This window comes from Astatotilapia calliptera, chromosome 23, assembly GCF_964374335.1.
Source record: "Astatotilapia calliptera chromosome 23, fAstCal68.1, whole genome shotgun sequence".
NCBI lineage: Eukaryota > Metazoa > Chordata > Actinopteri > Cichliformes > Cichlidae > Astatotilapia > Astatotilapia calliptera.
The window spans coordinates 5,139,832-5,160,981 of NC_137443.1; the positions used below are offsets into that span (position 1 = coordinate 5,139,832).

General features: G+C 40.7%; 1 protein-coding gene across 1 annotated transcript in view; it reads left to right on the forward strand.

Annotated features, from left to right (window-relative positions):
• Positions 1–3,605: 3,605 nt before the first annotated feature.
• polrmt (polymerase (RNA) mitochondrial (DNA directed)) overlaps positions 3,606–21,150 on the forward strand; it is a 54,514-nt gene continuing 36,969 nt past the window's right edge. Inside the window, exons 1-8 of the mRNA XM_026159254.2 lie at positions 3,606–3,802; positions 7,425–7,523; positions 7,660–8,516; positions 9,809–9,942; positions 15,753–15,939; positions 18,355–18,504; positions 20,107–20,274; positions 20,785–20,955. Of these exons, the coding sequence (XP_026015039.1) occupies positions 3,661–3,802; positions 7,425–7,523; positions 7,660–8,516; positions 9,809–9,942; positions 15,753–15,939; positions 18,355–18,504; positions 20,107–20,274; positions 20,785–20,955 (1,908 nt within the window). The 5' untranslated portion in view covers positions 3,606–3,660. The remainder of the gene's footprint in view (positions 3,803–7,424; positions 7,524–7,659; positions 8,517–9,808; positions 9,943–15,752; positions 15,940–18,354; positions 18,505–20,106; positions 20,275–20,784; positions 20,956–21,150) is intronic.

Sequence of the window (21,150 nt, forward strand, 5' to 3'; positions counted from 1 at the left end):
AAAAGATCCTGGATTAGTTTCCCCCTTAACGGAGTTGAGCCATGCAGCGTGGGTGTGCCATGAACTGAAAACAGTGAGAGCCGGCACCCATGGAGGATGTTCCCAAGTAGAGGAACCTAATCTCTCCCAGCAGGGATCCAAGCGGCTCTGTAAGTGTATGAATAGAGATAATATCTCTATAATGAGGCCTGTTTTGTACCATCAAAGTCTTCAAAAGGGTCTGAAATATGACCCCCTTCCTAGAACTGACAAACCCTCAGTAATAGCTCCCTATTATTAATTGTTTTGCCTTCCTGCTAAATCCTTGTCTCGCTCTTTCTCCTGTAGCTACTTACCCTTGAAATAGTGCTTTTAAGCAGCCTCACATTGTGCTAGTTTAAAACTTTGGTGTGTTTGTTATCGTTGTTTTAGATAAGAATCGTCACAGATAAAATACCTTGCTTCCTCTTATTCCAAAGCATAAAATATTAAAACACTCACCTAAGGAAGTTGTATCATACATGTCGCTCAGTGGCAGTAATTGCTTATCATTTCAGAGCGTCCAAGAGTTGTTGTTCTAGAGCTAGCACAGGTGTGCTCGCTATCTGTGAGATGTAGCTGGCTGACAAATGTACGGATGCTGTCCACTGAGGACATTTGCATGTCCTGCTTCGTGACTACTGTCTATTGTCAGCAATGTTATGATAACTGGATTGTATATCTGATGGTGTCAAAAGTTCTGAGAGATGCAGACTCACAGTTCTTCACAAGTTGTTGTTAGGAATGATTAAACCTCTGTAGACAGATAATCTGATCTATCAGAGGCATATAAAAAAAGACACAGATGAAATAAAATCTTGATATGGAGATTGGCCCAACACCATGGTTCTCCTAAATTATTCCAAAAAGATAAACATGTAAATGCGTGGCACGAAACGTGACAGGACATTTTAACGTCTTCACATCTCAGTCGATCTTAAGATGGACGAGTGTGGAAAATCTGTAAGAGTAGTGTGAGTACATCAGTCCATTAAAAGCCCTTAAATAAGACCACAAGATTCTTCTGAGGTCAGTCTCCCTGTAATGGACATTAATGGATATGGGATGAGCAGTTTTTGTAATGTATGGTCTTGGAGTAGAATATATATTTTAAAAAATGAATTCCGAGGTTCATGTATGGAAGTTCTATAGAGAAGCTGGGTGAAGAAGCCTGCTTTCCACACACAAGCTACCACATTTTTACAATGTAAGTGATGTAGAGTGCACACCAAGGAGAGGTTAACAAGCACACACAAAAACATGCCAAAGGCATTTAGCAATACACACATCTCTCCATCAAGTTTCCCTAACCAGGTGAAGCAGTTTCAAAAACCGCCGTCTTCAATGTGTTAAACAAATAGGGAGCCCCTACAAAGGTGTGCAAAAGAATCCACATGATCAAAGTGTATGAGAATGGCAGCCTTGTCCTGGCCTGGCCATTATCAGGCCCCATGAATGCCTGTCTTCTCCTCTTTTGTCGGTCGGGGCATTGACAGTCACTCACCCGGCAATGACTGTCACACCAGTGCAAAGAGCCAGCCGCCGACAGGGGCCAAACCACATCAAACGAGGCTGTCAAGGGGCCCTGCTCGTGAACCGTTGCAACAAACACCTCCTGATCCTCACCTACAGCTCAGTAGCAGACACCCACCGCTGTGCTCTCAGCCGCTGCCTCCACTGAGAAAAGATGTACTGCCCGGACCTCATTTCCCTCTTTGGCCCCCCTCCCTTCTCTCTTTCTCTCTGTCAAGTAGTGCTTGTGTTAACCTGCAGCCTGCCGAGACACAAAGAGCTGCTAAAGTGTTTAAGAATGCTTTATGGACGCATGACAAGGGGAGGCTGACACTGCTGGGGGTCAGAAAGTATACAGGATGTGAATGAAATAAATTCAGTTTTACTTTCAATTTGAAGTTGTGTCACACTTAATTTAAAATATATGAAAGTTGAACTTCAAAAGCTGTCTAGAAAAAGAAGACAATAATTTCCAACAGGCCATAACGAGTACTCTGGGCTTAGACAGCAGGAGAGCATGTTACGTGTTTCACTACGAGCCTCAGATTACTTCACTGGCAATAAAGGTATGCAATATTTCCTGGAAGTTTAGATCAAGTAACTGCCAGAATAACTGCAGGAGTGTAAATACTGTACTACTGTACTTTAAAAGTCATACTCACCTGACTGAATTTGATGGCATTCAGTGTAGAAGCTTTAAGTTCCTTAAAGAGAACGTTAAACCAAATGTGCATTTTAATTAACATTTACACAATAAAAGATCTTATGCAAATTTGTTACATTACCCGCTTAATATTCAGTATTTAGATCTGCACACAGATGACTGATACTACAATAATGAAAATCCAAGAAATCCAAGCAGATTTTAGTATATATAACTAGTACATAGAGAATTCGGCCACATTACTGCTTATTACTCAATAATCGTGTAAGACAGTCATTTTCACCTTTGCCACCAATTTGACTTCAGGCCCCATCTTGAATGGCTGTGGTGAGACTGCCACCTACAGGCCAAACATAATTCATCTTTTAGTACACCACACTGCAGCAGATAAATATTTCACCGATGCTGCTGAAAACACAGAAAATTAAGTAGTTAAAAATTTTTTAGTGTCATATAAATGACATTTTTTAAACATTTTCTCTGATGGTAAAACTTACATAACCAAATTAGTGAAAATCGAACGAAAATTTTGGACTCTCTTAAAATTTCTCAGCAAAAGTCATAGACCTTCCTCAAATGTGTGTTAGTGTAACAGAACCACTACAAAGGCAGGTTTTTGGGAGTTGGAATTCCTATATTTCTGAAGGTCTTTTGCAAAACACTGCTGCTGTTCATGTAAGCCGACATACTGTATTTCTGGGATTTCCACATTAACACACACAGAGGTAGCACCATCCCATTGAAGTGGCAGATGTCGGTATCTCTCCCAACACACATCTGGTAGTGGTTGTGAGGTTCTCGGGAAGTACCGAAGTGTCCTCCCGGAGCAACATGTGTTTGAGAGGAGGAGGATGGTCAGTCAGCTAGATGCTGGGATCTTGACTTGCTTTAGATTATGGACAACTGCAGCCAAAAGCTTTTAAGATATTTCTTGTTCAATAGCGAACAGTCTCTCTTATATACAAGCCAGTGGTTTGAGATGCACAGTCCAAAAGTAAAGTTCTACGGCCTGACCTTGCTGCTATCTTGTACATGTATACCAACATGCCAGAAAAGTCACTCCTTTATGTTGACTGTAGGCAGTGTACATTTATCTTTGTATGGGCCTCTTTGCTCCACTGTTTGACAGTCAAAAGAGTCATGATATCAGAACTCAACCGGCTAGCACTATGAAAAGTCCATCTATTAATCGTTAAACAGAAAGAAAAAAGTATAAATTTGAATAAAATTTTAAAATTCTAAAATATTCAAGGGAGAAATAAATGAATACACATCACTTGGGAAGAAGTTGTTGTTGTCTAATTAGTGTTGGTCATTCAAATACGTTAAACAACAACGCTTAACTCGATTAGTCTGCACTCGACTCATCGAGCCTTTAACATCGAATATCGCTCCTTGCGATTAGCTTGGTCTCATTTAAGATGGCTGCCTAGTGTTCTGAAGTAACGCGGTTATTACATGTCAACATGTCTCTTCTTAGAGTTTGTGCCTTTGCCAAACTTCTGAGTCGTCGGAGCGTAATTGAAAAATGCGCTGTCCGCGTGTCTTTTGCGGACTGCTGTCAGCTGTGTGCGTCGGTGAGAGGTGGCACAGTTAGATGGATATCAGGTGAGAAAACAACAGTGTAACTGCAATGTGAGGGGCACATTTGGCGACTTTCTTTTGGGACTCTTTGTTGTATATCATTGCCTTTGTATGCTGACTGAACGCAGGGATTCCCTGTCGGATTTCGTGTTAGTAATTCAGATACTGCTGGTGATGCGTGGGCTCAGTCGGAAGCTTGGCGGTGCTTTGCTCTCCTCGTCCTTGAGGAAAACGTTGAACCTACTCCTCTGTGCAGTAATGGTAAAACTAAAGTAAACTAAATTTTAAGGTTTCACATATCAGGATATAATTATAAAGCATTTGATCCGTACCAGGTTTTAAAATGAGGTAAATGAAAGTTGAAATGAGGCGCAACACATGACACACCACACGTGTCATTATTTATTTAACAGAAATCGAGCCAAAAGCAGCTTGTAGAACCTCTATTAGCAGCAGTAACTTGAAGCAATGTTTTTTATCCGACTTTATCAGCCTGTCACATCGTTGTAGAAGAATACTGCCCCCCTGTTCTTTGCAGCATTGCTTCAGTTCATTTGTGCTTTAAGATTTAGCATGCCATCTGAACAATCTAGGGTCTGAGATAGAGCTCTTTGGGTTTGTTTTTTTTTGTAATTTCTCTGAGAATTGCAGAGAGTGGAGTAGGATCAGTTCCTTTTAAGATCATTGCTGATTTCTCTCCTCATTGTCTTGGTGTCAGCACACACCTGACAGCCAAAACCTCTGTTTTCATAGAGGTGCTCACACTTGCTCATGATCAGTTAATAAGATGCATTTAATTAATAGCAGGTGGCTGCTAGTTACCTTTTTTAAAACAATGGAAGCAAAGGTGTACGTAGATTTTCAACACACTGCTTCTGCATCTTGGCTTAGTTTCTGATAAATAAATAATGACACAGCATTTGTGGCATTTGTTGTTGTTCATATGAGATTGTGTGTGCCTAATTGTAAGAGCTGGTAAGTGTCAGATGATTATTTATTACATCCTGATATGTAAAACATAGAACTGAAAAAGCAAATACTTTCTTTATACCGTGATTGCATGTGGAGGTAAAATACAGCCCGGGGTCAATTCAATTCAATATTGCCAGGATTTTTGACGTTTTGACACGAGGGAATGGGGGCTGGTGGGAAGATTGGGGTATGACAAATTTCAACTTTAATCTCCTTCAGATTATCCCTTTAGCTAATTGGTCCGATCGGCTCTGCCATCCTGGCGGTGTGGCGCGGACGACTGTTTATGAAGGAGTTTCACCACTGGGACAGCTTCTCTCGGACTGACTCCTGTGAACCATGGTGCATAGAGAGCACTGGTAACACGGTTACTTTGCTGACATTACGCAACTGGCGATATCAGAATCAGAATACTTTATTAATCCCGAAGGAAATTAGGGTTACAGCAGGCAGCATGCTAATGGCGCACTTACAAAGGAACCTTCTGACCAACTTTACACAAACATCACATTGGGGAGACATGTCAGAAAGGTAGGCTGATAGGAGAAAAACAACGAAAATACATAACATGAGGTAAGAGGAGGAGAAAAAAAACTCCACTCAGACTGAGCTCCTAGTGGGAGAACAGTTTGATAACAGAAAAAACACCTCAGCACAAAAAGCACATGACTATCAATACACCATAGAAACACAAGACGAGCAACAGGGGCGGGTAAAGGGTGAGAGAGAGCCAGTGTAGACAGCGCATCCGGTCCTGCAGCATGTCTGCGCTGGTCCAGTTGACTGCCATCTTCCCCGGTAGGGCACAAGCATCGAAGGCGTTTGGAAAGGGAGGGGGGATCAGTGTGTGCATATCAGTGTGTGTGTGTGTGTGTGTGTGTGTGTGTGTGTGTGTGTGTGTGTGTGTGTGTGTGTGTGTGTGTGTGTCCAGAGTTCAGCTGAGACAGTGTCCTTCGCCCCGCCAGGCTAAGTAAATAGTCTTCCAGCCAACCCAGGTGGCCTTGCATGGAATGGGGGGAACAGTCTAAACACAGTTGTTATCAGGGTGTTTTGTTCAGCTCCTGCCTTGAGGCCGCAGCTGGCGCCAAAGGGGTCTCCGCATGAAGTGATGATAGTTTTTACTTTAGTGCGAACAACTCATATGAATTTCAAAGCTGTTCTAACAGTCCAACACTGGTCTCTCAATCTCCCTTTGGAGAGCCGTGAGCTTTCTATGATGTTATCCAAACTTACGTTCCGTGATGTTGTCGTTCTTTTTGCTCAAAGAGCAGGTTCTGAGAACTCACGACCGCAGTGCACTTCCCCAAGATGTGATCGAATTTGCGCTCAAAGGTGTTGTTCGAGCTAGCCCCTCCAGATGTAATCCAGTTTTTCACTCAGAGGTCTTGTTCTGAGTATTCACGGCAGCTGTGCGTTCTCCAAGATCTTCTCCGTGCTGCACTCAATGAGCCCATTTTTAGAAACTCACGCCTCGTCCCATCATTTCAATCCCAGCGGGCAGCCTTGTGGGGGTTTGAACAGCCGGTTCCGCTTCCTTAATTCTTCGATAAGTCAGGGCCAAGCCAGCTCCGATCAGCAAGAACCCTGTTACCATGGTTCCGAATAGGTAGATATCTTCAGCAGTCAGGCTCACCCGAGCCCAGACTTCTCGTTGAGAAGGGGTGTCAATTGCATTCAGAGACCAGTTGATCAAATCCAAATCCATAATTCCTCTTTTAGGTTTTAGAGAACAGACTGTGAGAGAGTGTTCCAGGGAAAAGTAATACAAAAAAACCCACGAGACTAGACAAGGACATAAGAGGCTAAGCAGGGAAGCTAAGGGAGAGGAGGAGAGAAGAAAAAAAAATGCAGCTTTTCTGACTCAGGCGGTGTCTATGGGCACTGTGCAGTCGGCATGTGGTCATTACCTATCCAGGCCTGTTTGGTTCGGAGGGTGTTCACGAAGGGCAAACTGTGAGAGGTCTCTGAAGCAGCACTCTCCAGCAATTGCACATAAATTATCTGGGGCCTCTCGCTTTTGGGCTTCTCCAAAAGCGAGAGGCCCAAATCACGTTCTTGTGAGGACAGACAATGTCATACCAGCCATGCCATACCAATACCAGCGTTTTATTTTCATGGGCAGGGCCTATAAGGGCACGTCTATGACTAAGCAGCGGCTCTCACAATGGATTGTGTAGGTGATTGCTCTTGGGTAGGTTTAGGGCAGCAGGCACCAGAGGGCCTGGAGGCTCACTCCACTTGTGGTCTGGCAGCGTTTGGGGCCCTTTTCAGAGAGGTGTCAATTCAGAACATATGAGCAGCAGCAAGCTGGTCTTCACCTCTCACATCTTTCTGGTTTTACAGGCTTGATGTTTCCAGTGTAGCCTAAATTGAATTGAGTCCGTGTGTGAGTGGCCTAAGTGATGGCGGTTACTCAGACCATGGCTCAGATTAGTGAGGTGGGTGGGCAGGGGTGAGATGTGAGATAAATGCTTCTGAGGAATACGCAGGAAGGCACATTCCATAGTTAGACATCTCACTGATGCTGCTCTGAGAACCAGGGTTACACAAGTAACCTAAATGTTTGCATTGTAGTTGTCTGTATCTTTAAACAATAAACAAAATGCCTTCAAAAGTGAAAAGCCAGGCCTAAGATCCAAAATAATATCTCATCATTTGTTTGTTTGTTTTATAGGAACATCTTTGCAGCTTCAAAACATAAATGTTTCATCTAGAATTCCAAAGACAGATGAAGCAAAGAAACGCGCACTGAGACAGTTTCAGCTGTTAGACGGTATGTGACTGCAGATGGCAGTTCTAGATCTTTGTGTTGTTTGTGATATGTTATTATAGTATTTTACAGGCTAATGTAGACTGTGGTGCTTTCTGTATTACTCCTTTAGTAACATTTTTGTTATGTTCCCTCTCAGTGCTTGAGGCCAGAATCCAGCAACTACAATCTGACGTCGTTCTAGATGTCCAACATGCAAAGGTGCAGTTTATGAAGGCGCCTTCTCATGGAAGAGGTACTTCATCTGGTAAGGGCCACAGAAGCACACCCCAGGAGAAAACTGATATTCCTAAATCTGGACAGACTGGCGATAAAGGCTCCTTTAAATCTCAGCCCCGCCGCTGGATAGAAAAACTAACTCAAGAGAAGAAGAACAAACTTAAAAAACAGCAGCACCTCCAGCAAAAAATGCAAATATGTGTCAAAGAGAAACTACAAACATCATCATCTAAAGGTACCAAAAGCAGCTTGATGTCCACCGGTACAACACATAAAACAATATCTACTGGAGTTAAAAAGAGCAGAGGTCATTCAAAACTGTCAGATGAAATACGAGCTGCAGTTTCTTCGACAGCTACAGCAGCTGCTGCCACTGCCATGGCAGGAGCAGCCACCGTGCCACAAAAAGCATCTAAAAAGAAACGAAAAGACTCTAAAACACATGCTCTTGAAAAAAAGGGAACTGAACTGACTGGTACTGACCCTCAGGGCACAGCCGAGGAGTTGGCTGAGGTGGAGGAGCTGGAAAAGAGACTCAATCAACAAGTAAGCCATTGGACATTGTCAAGTAAACCAGAACGCATGCAGGAGGGCAGTGTGGGAAATGCGTGTCAGGACATCAGTCTTAGCATCTGCTCATACTTGGAGGCCTGTATATTTGTCGGGGACATCGAGCGGGCACATAATTTCCTGCTCAGTCAGCACAGAGTTATGAGTCGACGAAAACATCTCAACACAGGCGTTTACAACATCATGATGAGGGTGTGGGCCAAAAAGGTGAGTTCAGAAATAAAATTCAGGAGATGAGCAAAGCAGCTAAAGGAAATTCAGACATGACTTTTATTGCTTGTGCTTTTTTTTAAGTGTAATGCGTCAAAATATGTTCTGTGACAAACATCCATGGACCTAGGGCTGTGCGATATGACCAAAATCTCATATCCCGATATAAGAATTCTATCGTCCTGATAACGATATAAATCACAAAAATGTAACATTTTCTGTAAATTCTGTGAATCTCGGGCAGCTCGTCTTGCGGGAAGTGTTTCCAGCTGCGCGTCATGTAGCTGGAGTCGAGTGTTTTAACCGATGCATGAAACTATACATTTTTAGACATAAGTTGTAAAGGTGTCCAAAGACATGCACTTAGTGGGGATAGGTTAATTGGATAACCCAAATTGTCACTAGGTGTGAATGTGCGAATGAAAGTGAGTGCGAATGGTTGTCTGTCCCTGTATGTTGGCCCTGCGACAGACTGGCGACCTGTCCAGGGTGTACCCCGCCTCTCGCCCTATGACAGCTGGGATAGGCTCCAGCGCCCCCCGCGACCCTGAAAAAAAGGATAAGCGGAAGCGAATGGATGGATGGATGGATGGAAGTTGTAAAGGCCGCTGTTTTCTTTGTGAGTATTTGTTACACGGTGTGCTGCGGGGAAAAGCCTGTTCTAACGTTTGAGTCTAAGGTTTATTTTTAGCACCTGGCGGCTCTTTTTTAAATTCTCACCCGTAAATAATCTGCTCTTTCACGTGATTCAGTTTATTTTGAAAAGTCTCAACAGGATATTGAGCTTTATAGTGAAAGGTTTACGTGGAATATAAACAAGCGGACACGCGATGCTGTTACCGTCGTTGTTGCTAACCAAAACGCATAAAATCAGGCGCTTGTCCGTCCTTAGTGTGGTTATATAAAATATAAGAGAAAGAGAGAACTTTAAGAAATTAATATAGCCACTACAGTGACCATCAAAACGATGAAAAAATATTGCCGTAAACAGTTTATTTTGCGACACCACGAAACAAAATGAAACGACGATTCATATCGTTATATCGAACAGCTCTACATGGGCCCACTGGTACTTAATTGTTTAGGGCCCTTTTCAAATATCTGTGGGCAAACATGCAGTTGAACATGCTCTTATTCTCTCTGCCCTTTAATAATGATCCGAAGAAACTAAACTACGCCTCATCTTTGGTCACTAATTCTGTTGACTTGAATTTTCACTTGTTTGCTTGGTATCATGGACTCAGGATAATTAGGCTCACTGCTCTCCCTTATATCTCTTTCATTTGTAGGGTACATTAAATCAGATTGGCCGCATGTTTATTCTTTTAGAAGAGGCTGGTCTGAAGCCAAATCGTGGTTCCTACTTTGCTGCTTTGGAGTGTATGGGTCGCAACCCAAACTGCTCCCCAAAGGTTGTTTCAAGGTATGTTGCAAAGATACACACGCACAGGGATCATAAAGAGGTGTGTTTATACCAACGTGTTTCACATTGCATCACATGTATTTCAGCACATGTGACATTTCAGAAGAGAGCTGACACTGTGTAGCAACATCAAGATTTACCAGCAGGGGTCATAATCAGCTCAGGCTTTTTACTTTTGGGTGAAATTTCTGTGAAAGTGCATTTATCTTAAGGTTTCTGCTGATGTGATAGTAACATACTTGCTCATTTTAAGAGCATCAATTGAATGTTTTTCGTGTAGTGTTCAAGGAATCATTTTCCTTTAGCCTGCAGGGCTGAAAAAATTTGATTTCTAGCTGCATGTCCTATATTCTCTTAATATGTTTTTACAAAGGTGAGCTCCTTAATACCATGCACGTCTAAGAATTGTGGTCTGTTATTGTTTTATAAGTCTGTTTTGCAGTTTGGTCGTCTTTTGTGTCACTGGAGAATTAAGGAATGCTTTTTTTTTTATAAAACTGTGTATTAAGCTGACACCTACTAGTATTCCTTCTACTTGTACTAATCACTTTTGTGGTTTCCATGGAAATCCAGCATGGCATTATTATTATTTCCTCAACTTTTTGTCAGTTGTAAATCTCTCTATTAATTAGTGCTGCTCTCACAAGGTCGCTTGAATTTGTTTTGGTTGTGGCAGCATTTTGACACAGTCTTAATGAGACTGGGTGAGGACTAATTAAATTTCTACAAGGCAGCTGAACCATACAGATAATAACTGTAGTGTAGTTAATTTCTTCTTGGATTTTGCAAATGTATTAATCAAGGACAATCTTGACAGTGTGTAGCCCAGTTCCATCTCAGCAATAACTGGGTCATCCTGACAGATCGCTGCAAGCTGGGTTTGGATGCTATTTAAAATATAAATAAAACCAATGTGCAATTATTTGCAAATAATTTAAAACCTCTAACCCTAAAAAATGTATTTTTTCAAAAATGCATGCCTTTTAAAAATTTTATGCAGCTAAATGCTAATATTGGAGGTCACACCAGGACTTCAGGGAGGTCAGCTTAGCACCCGGAGTCTTTTACTGCGGAGCCCTGGTGGAATATATTGATACTAGCCTGCAACCAGCCTTTCTTTAAAATGTCCTCTTGATGTCAGCATATGTCGCTCCTTCACAGATGTGCCTTATGCACTACTGCACACCTCTATACATTTTTGTATAGAGGTGTGCTTTTGAAGGGTATCCTAATAACCAACCTGAGTATTGCTCTTTGTAGCAAAGAGAAAGTGGAATCCATGATTTCAAATAACATTTTATAATTTTGATTCATTACACTGTAGGAAGTTATTCCACTTCATCTTAAAAAAGTTTGGACCAAAAGTCAGCTGTTTTAACTACATTTGTGGATCCCGCTAAAAACCTTTTTCACTTAAGTGTTTCTGAGCCCATTGAATTTTTTTTTTAAGTTAGATATTATCTTTTAAATTGTGTCAATTTTAGCTGCTTTGAATCATTCCAAAATATTTTACCTGGTAGATTATAAATGCACCATTTGTTTTCACAAGATTTAATAAATTGTAGAATTTTTAAGCAGTAATCCCCTATTTAATTTTTCCTTTGTCATTCTTATCCCAAATATTTTAACAGATGCTGCTGGCATCCCATTCAAAATGTCTGTATATGTTTGAATAAGCAAGTTCCAACCTTTCAGCATGTCTTTGTTATGTTCAAATAAAAATGTGGTTTCTAAAACACTTTAAAAAACTTTCTGGAAAGAGTTATATTAATTTAATTTCTGAATTGCATGAGACTCAGAAAATATAAACTTGCTAAGCAAAGCTCACAGTTTCAGGAGAAGCCTGTATGTTGTCACAGCACCGGTGCCTGTTTGATAGCAACTAGGAGAAAATGCAGGCAGCTGGCCTGCTGCCGAGGCAGAGGCGGGGCTCATATTTAATTTTCTTTTTTCCTTTCTGATAAATCTAACATTAGTCTTATAGCAGATGAAAAACTACAGAGCACAGGGGTTGTGTTTTTTTATTATCTCTCTTTTATAATATGCAGCCCCTGTTTGAACACAGCTACATAAATGCTGCGTCCTTGATGAGAATGCTGTCTGACTACAGAAGTTATTCTGACAGCAGCTGAGAAACATGGATGATAAATGAATACAGGTATCATTCTTTATACAGAAAAGATTGACTTTTAAAATGTCCTGCTCAAACTTCCTCTTAAGGCTTTTAAGAATTCTCTGAGGTCATAAACATCCGTTTCTGTTCCAACCATGCAAACTTTGTTTGTTTTTGCCTGTCTCGTTCGGCACTGTAGCAATCAGAATTATTGTCTAAAGGCCAAGAAAAATGCCCAGAAAATTATTTTCCCAGGTGGATCATTACGGCTTTGTCATCCTGGTCCACTTTATTATTTATTATTTTTTTTACTTTTAAGTTATTACAGTGGTAACAGACAGGACCGGGGGATAGGAAAGACAAGTACAATTGGGGAAAAAGCTCAAGAAAAGGAGCAGGAAAGAAAAACAGGGGGAAGAAAGACAGAGAGAAAAGAAACAAAAAATCTGCTTGATCACCTGCTGGGAAAAAAGAACAAGCAAAAAGAGAACAACACAGTAGGGAAACCACAGCAACAACCAACATAAGCATAACTAACAGTAAATAATGAATATTGAATGTTACTGAGCAGCACGCAAGACCGACAACCCTCACGTCACTTCTGGCTGTAATCAGTACTTTTCCAGATTTCATCTGCTTAGTCATGTCACGTGCTTTTGCTGAAAACGTGTACAGAACAACACGGACACTTAAGTCTTTGACTCTGAGGACATCACCTTAGGCAGTGTGCTCCAGTGGCGATACAGGTGGCAGGGCATTAGGGTTGGCGGTGGGTATCTGGTTGGTCCATCGATCACTGTAAGCTGATGCTCATATGACATTGTTGTTCAGCAGTGCTGCCCTCCCGCTCTGTCTCTGGCTAAGCAGCTTCTTCTTTCCCTTACCTTATTCATTATCTTTCACTACTTTTTGTTGTTGTCATTAAATCCCTGTTTTCCCTATGCCCTCCCTCCCTTTTTTTCTTTTTTTATTAGTCCAACTGCTATACTCTTCTAATACTGAAATCCCCAAAGTCTCTCCTGCAGCATCCTTGCCCTCAGTGTAACAGTGTGCTTCTTCTCTCTTTTTCTCACATGCACAGCAACATTCTGAAACACACACTCTCATCCCTTTATATTTTGCCTTTATAAGTCCTGTATCCTCCAGAGCGCTATATTCCCTAAGGTGCAGCCGAGCGGTCACAGGGCTGATTGTGCTCTGTCTTTCAACCTCTCTGCCCTCTTTGTTCCTTTGGACCACATTGCCAGCACCCAGACTAATCCTGTCTTTGTTCAGGGCTCTCTCATTTACCCAGGACAAAATTGCATCTTGCATCACAAGAGACTCTGAGGCATGAGTGAAAATGCTTTTTTTTTTTTCTTACCTCTTTGGCCTCGTTTAAAATATTCCCAAACTTTTGAGTAATATTACAGTCCCTCTTTTGTTTGTTAATCAGTGACTTCAGAACAGTGCACTTCTGATGGACCTCAATAGGTGGAAACTGCTGAGCCAGGGTTTTCTCCAGTTGCTAATTAACGTGCTGTTATTTATAATTGTCTTGAGTAAAAGGTGTGCTGGGTGAAGCAGAGCTCTGTTATCCGTGTTGTCAGTGATAAATGGGTTTTCCTCACTCCTCTCTTGGCTTTGTCATGTAGTTCTGTTGTTAACTTTAAAGGAGCACTGGTGCCAAACATGCTACCTACATTTTATATGTACATTATTTTTTAATAATATTATCACTTTTTGTCTAGCTAATAGTATCTCAAAGATGCTGCATGCACAGGACTGATAGTCTGTTATTTTGTTTTTTATTTGTACAGTTTATAGTAGCTGTGTTTCTCCTGAATCCAAGGCTTAAAATACTTTATAATATGTATTTCATAGTTTGCATATGCAGATTCTGAATTAAATATTACATCTAATAGGACTGCATATCCATAATAATGTACTCAGACCTTTTAACCCCTGAGTCGCACTAGTCATAAAGGAATAAAGCTGCAGCAGATGGAAAAAATATTAATTCACAGACCTTTTTAGGCATCGTGTATCAAACTGAGTTATGGACTACTCATTACATTACACTTCTCATTTATATTCCAACAACACTGGAGTTTTCTGCATTCTGTAGTCCAGTCATGGAGTCTGCGCTCTCTCTAGGAGATTCTGTTTAAATAAACATTTCACTGGTGTCATCAGTGGCCATCTGCCTCTTGATTAAACTCATATTTTTGAGACTGACAGAAGGCTTGTCAATGCAAATACTTCAATTGATATTCTGCAACTCTTGATCAGGGCAGAAGAAACATATACAATGATGCCAGAGAGAGGTTTGTGTTTTTTATTAATCAGAGAGCCAGGAAGTTATATAATTAAGTTATCCTCTTCCCACATCAGCAGGCAGGTCAGATGTTATAAACTCGACTTGTGATCATACTCTGTGGTCTGATCCATCATAATAACCATAATCTCCTTTGAAAATGAAAATCTACCTCTTGTGTCCTCTTAGTGGCATTCCAGCTAGCTTTGTGAGTGCTCCCTGGCTAATCTGATGGAATGAAGAGGTGCTAATACCTTCTGCGACGAGTTTGAGGAACATTTTTTAAATATACAGTACTATGCTTTGCTTCCAGCACATTCATTTGGCAAGTGAAAGGTCATTGGTGTGATTCCAGCCAGAGACACAAATCCCTGTTGGTGTTGCGTCAGGAAGGGCCTTGGATGTAAAAGTTGACATGCAGAGCTACCCGCTGTGATGACTCTTTGCGGGATGGGAGAAGCCTATACTGTACTGTGCAAAGTCTTGAGCTACCCATCATTTCTTGATGTTTTACTTCCACAGAGCCAGAAGTTCTGCTAATTTAATTAAATTAAATTTCATAGTTTCTTTTTTTCCACTTTGTTGTATCAGCCTGTCACAAAGACATTATGTTTCCTTTTTGTTAGTCGAATCTAAGAAAAATGCCAAAGACATCACAGTTTGGTAGATGTAAAATAGCATTTTTGCACCAACGAGGTGAGTTAAGAGCTATTGACCAAACACTTGTATGTCAGCATGGTGTGCAGTGTGTCCTTAAAAAATTGAGGAAACTAAACAGTTAAAAAGCCTAATTACAGCTGATGAGCAGTATCAGAAAGTCGTGAAACAAAATTCAGCAAAGACCTGACGCTGGACCTGAGTCGACCCATTTAAACAAACAACAACCTTTATTTGTCACTTACAATCATACAGAGTACAACTTGTAGTGAAATGCTTGTGTCTGAGCCGCGCCATTCCAGGGCTTGGTTTTAGCATGTGGGAGTCTAGCCAGGACTCTTACTGGATACCAAGTGGGAATCAAACTTGCGACTCCCACTCTGTTTGCTGAAGCCTCATCAGAAATGGGTGGCTGTGAAGAAGCCCTTTTTAAAGAGGGAAATTGGGGGGAAAAGAATGAGGAATGTTAAAATTGGTCATACTGAAGAACATTCAAGCTCAGTAGAATTGTAAAAACTCTGTTTTGGCTTATATGCTGTATTTTTTTTTTTTTTTCAAATTAAAACAGGGTTGAAATTCATTGCAAATGATTGCATTCTGGCTTTTTTACATTTTTTTTAATACTGTCACAGCTTGTCCCACTGACTAGTATCTTTAGCTTTCTACTGACATTACATAAGTAAAACCCTGTTTTAAGAGATAATATACATGTGGCACAAAGACTGTACGTTTCTGCATTTCCAGGTGTCTGAGCCAGATGGAGGAGGATGGCCTCTCTGTGGATGATCTGTTCAACCAATGTGTTTTCCGGCAAGATGAGAGGGACATGCTGCTAAAAGCCATACGCATCGTAAAGCCAGAGTATCAGCCCAGGCTCAACATGCACACAAGCAAGTGTTCTTCATTGCTGGTTCAAGACTTCTACTCAGAGGTATTACAGAGTCAGGTCTTTTGTTATCAGCGAACTTATTTACTGACAAGCTGGCACATGGGAAAATTAGATGCCCATCTTTTCTGCTGATGTCAAGATAGTGGAAGTTAAATAATTAATCCACATATGCACATGTTCATCTGGTCTTTGATCTTGACATTATCTTAAACTGAAATCATGGTGACCGCTGCATTTTTCTTTTATGGTCGGATGACAGAATCTGCATCTTTGTATTAATTAACCATTAGCATTTACTTTAGTTGGCGTTCACAAAAATCTTTAAAAGCATTATGTAAAGAATTTATTTAGAAACTAAATGTGACTTAACACAGGAATTATTTTTAAGGCTCACTGTTTTGCATGTTTCACCAGTCAAACCGTCAGAGCTGGGGAAGCTGTCACAAGGCTCCAGCTTGACTACGAAAGATTTGATTGTCAACCCTTCACAGCCAGACAGGCACTGTTCTATTTATAGTGAGCCACGTCTGCTTTCTAATGGGTCCTCTGCTTTAGTTGCCTCTCCTCCTCTCACCTCTCCTCCTCCTTCCCACCTTCCTACTCCTCGTGATTCTCACACAATTCGTTAACAGCTTTTCGTGCCATTGTAGTATTTTTAGCCTCAGTCCATGCAGCATATTCACTTTTAGACCTCTCAGTCTTATTGTTAGTGTGTGTGTGTGTTTAATAGAGGGATGGTAGCAAGGTCAGCAGGTCTTATTCTATGAGTGTGAATGTGGGACTGTGCCACTTCATGATATGCCAAAAAGGTCAAATGTGACCAGATCTTTCCTGCTGGCTTTTAATGCATTTATAAAGGTAGTTTGTAATTTATCTGACTCTGGCTTTTTTTTGGCAGGTCGTAGGGGCTTAAAGGCTGTTCAAATAACTGGCCCATTTGATAACAGAGTGACACAATGAATGATCTCTGGAGGGTTTTCAATCAGTTTGAGCAGCACAAGCACAGACTAATTAAAATACTGTTTGCTGCTGTGAGAAGAGATTTTGATTAAAGCTTCAGATCGTACAAAATGCAGTTTGATCTAGTTTCTACTTGTCTTTGGAGAGTGTATTATTCTCTCATTTAATTATCTGTTTCATTGGGAAAGTGTCCTATATTTGCATACTTTTTTTAAAACCATGCTTTTAATATTGCTCATCTTGCTGTATTAAATACAGCTCACTTTTCCTGCTCAGACCTATTCCAAAAAGTACATTATGATCACTAGGGCTGTGCGATATGACCAAAATCTCATATCCCAATATAAGAATTCTATCGTCTGGATATAAATCACAAAAATGTAACATTTTCTGTAAATTCTGTGAATCTCGGGCAGCTCGACTTGCGTGTAGTGTTTCCAGCTGCGCGTCATGTAGCTGGAGTCGAGTGTTTTTACAGATGCATGAAACTATACATTTTTAGACATAAGTTGTAAAGGCCACTGTTTTCTTTGTGAGTATTTATTACACAGCGTGCTGCGGGGAAAAGCCTGTTCTAGCGTTTGAGTCTAAGGTTTATTTTTTAGCACCTGGCGGCTCTTTTTTTTAAATAATCTGCTCTTTCACGTGATTCAGTTTATTTTGAAAAGTCTCAACAGGATCTTGAGCTTTATTGTGAAAGGTTTATGTGGAACATAAACAAGCGGACACGCGATGCTGTTACCATCGTTGTTGCTAACCACAACGCATAAAAACAGGCGCTTGTCCGTCCATAGTGTGGTTATATAAAATATAAGAGAAAGAGAGAACTTTAAGAAATTAATATAGCCACTACAGTGACCATCAAAACGATGAAAAAATATTGCCGTAAACAGTTTATTTTGCGACACCACAAAACAAACGATAGCGTAAAATGAAACGATAGACGTTTTTATATCGTCATCCGATATATATCGTTATATCAAACAGCCCAAATGATCACGGAGTGGCCTCACCAGTCTCCAAAGCGGCAAACAAGAAACCTGAAACATTTAGACAGTTCTTGTAAAGAGGAGTGGGTCGACCTGGTGACGAAGGTTTCTCCACCAAGTACTGTTTTCTTTGGGGATCAAATACTTATTTCACAGAATGAGATGTGAATATATATGGATATTTATATCTTTTATGTATTTTTTTGTTCTGGATTTTTGGTTTATATTCTGTCTCTCTCCGTTCAGATAAAACCACTACAAAAATTAGTAGCCAATACCATTGAGCCATTACCTAAAGAGCTATTCGCCACAGGTGAAGCTCCGAGTTTTAAATGGAAGCAGAATTAGATAAGTGGCTATGTTGGTGGTTGGACAGGTGCCTGGGTTGAGTCGAGTTTGTTCCGTTAGGGTTTTCGGTTTTGAAGGTTAGGCTCAGGCCAAGAAAGATCTGCACTGTACAAGATATCGTTTGTGTCTGTCTGATGTTTGGTTACGTGTTATGTTTTAGAGGGCGGACCACATCTACCCAAAATTGGACTTCACACAGGAGGATCTCCAGGAGCGTTTTAAACGTCAGCTGAGTGTGGAGCAGGCCTGCACGATCACCATAGACTCTGTGGAAGCTGCCAAGCCCGTCACTGAAAACATGGCGAAAATGGTAAATCAACCGACTCGGTTCCCCTTTTCGTCTTCAGCTTGTCCTTTATGTTGACTGTTGCTCTGATGCTCATGAGAATGGATTGTGTAATGAAAAGGATTCAGGTATTAATGACACACGGCTAGTTGTTTTGTTTTAGAAACAACAGCTGTCTTAAATGACACAGATCAGGTCAGTGGTGGTGAAGCGTTGCCTTTGCTCTGTTAATGTTAGTTATGGGTAATTAATTATTATAATTTGGGATAGATTGCATGCAGGTGATCTAAACTCAATGCAAACATTATGTGTTTTGTTGCCCACACCCACAGTAGTGTTCTGATTCGTGAGCATGTGGTGGTATATGTCTTTTAAAGAAAGATACGTTTCACGGTAACTTTTTCTTCTCTTCTCTTTCTTTGGTTGTTGGAATGAAAAAAAGTTTCATTTTTGCTGGAAGAACATTGCATTCTTGCTGTTTTGTGCTGACAGTTTATCCTTTTGAACCACAAAAAAGCCTACAGATCTCCAGCAAAACACAGCATACTGGCACCCAGTGTAATATTCAGACTGTAGAGGATGTTTATCGTCTTGGCAGTAATCTGCTTTTTTTTGGTATAATTATGATAATATTTATAATGTTTTACTGAGATATAATTATTTTTCTCTGATGTAAAATTTAAAACGATATGCATGCAGGCTCGACAGGTTAGATGAAGAAACATTGTATTCCTGCGGTGTGCTTTTTTACGAACTCTGGCATTTACAGTCTTGGCTGGGCCGTCTGTCTGTGCAGATGGGCTATGTGGGAAGCAAGCAGGCAGAGAGTCCCTGGTGGTCAGGAAGCATTTACGGACAGGCAGGGCAGAATAATAATGTATTGTAATGGAGGCCGCTGGGGAGAATGCGGAGTCACCCCTCTATTCACAATCCAGACTGGGTCTCTGTTTCAGTCAGACTAAAGAGAAAACATTAACACATGCACACGCAGACATTTAACTTGAGTGCAAGTAATGTAAGAGTCAAATGTTGCTCAGGTTCATAGCAGCCATACATCTGCTAATTCTTAGTTGGCAGTTGATCAGCTTTGGAGGTGAAAAGGGCCAGCCTGGTCCACGCTTCTCTTCATAAAGCTTGTTTTTTATAGGTCCTTCTAGAGTAGTGTGTCTTGGTAATCACTTGAACTAATCAATCATTAATTAGTTTGATGCATTCAAATTGAAATTTCTAACAGGCTAGACTTTGAAAACACAGAGCAGACTCTTCCTTTCTGTTTTAGCCTTAGAAAAACAAGTGCTGACCCAGTTGTGTTGTCTCAGAAGGCTAGTCTCGCTTCTCACTGTCATTTGAATATATCTGGGCCGAACAAGCTTAAACAACTAATGAAATTCATGGCCATGTTAGACACAAGGCTTCCGTCCAGTGTGATATGACCATTTCTACTGCATATTTCAAATGATCTTCCATTTGGATCATGTAGTTTCTGATAAAGGCTTCTGGATTGGGTTTTTTTGTTTGTTTTTTGATTTTCTTTTTCCCCCTAACAACTTCAACAAATTCACCCTTTATGGTTTTTATGCTATCGGTCACTTTCATGAAATTGATCCCGTTGTGTTGTCCTTTCAGAGAGAGCTGTTGGCAGAGCAGCGGATTCAGTGGCAGAAGATCCTTCTCCAGGCCTTAAGGGAGAGCAAAATGATCCTGGCAAAAAGCAACACCAGGGACTACAGACTTAACCTTTATCCGTATCTGTGTCTCCTGGAAGATAAAGAGTATGTTGACATCATGATACAGGTAATACAAGCCACCTAGCCCAGCCTACCGATCAATGAAAAGCCAGAATTTTAAGATATTACAAAGACTTGTCTCTGTTTTGATAAAGTTGAGATCAATTTTATTTTACTACAGCATTACAAAGTGGTCTGTACTGATGTTCTGTCTTTTGTTTTTTTTGTCGTTGCGTTTGTGTAATTTGACACAACCAATATGGGAAAAACCATAGAACACAAATCAAGTAGCTAACAGTGGCAATGTCCATCAAAACATCACATTGTAAGAGTTAAGCAGGACATGCTTTCATCAGATATCTTTGCTTCCAGTACAGGAGAAATATGCAGGGTTATGAGAACCAATTCTAGAACACAGTTTGCATTATAATCTTTCCCTCTGATCCCCCCAAACCCCTTTTTTTCCATTAGACTAATAAGACTTTACAAAAGCCCTGAACAGTCATTTGCTGTTTTTTATTTATTTATATATTGTTTTTTAATGTAAGATATCTTTTAACTGTGTTCCTTTGTCCAGAGTGTTGCCAACTTGCCTCCTAGCGGAGAGTCGCTAAAGATTTTAGCTCGAGATCTCGGCAATAGGGTCTTCACCAAGTACTGCGTGCGTCAGAAGCACCAGAATCAGACGGTGGAAAAGCTGGGCAGCATTTATAACGCCTACACAGACCTACTGGCCAAAGATACTAAGGTAAAAAGAAAAAACTCCTCATACTTGTTAGCAAGAGATATGCTTTGCATGCTGTACTGCATGGCAGTTGTTATAAAATCTGCAATATTATGGCTGAAGTATGATGTAGCTACTACTGATTTGAAAGCACAATACAGATTTCTAAAGTTTAATCTTCTGTTTTATCATCCAGTGTGGACTATCGGCTTTCATTTC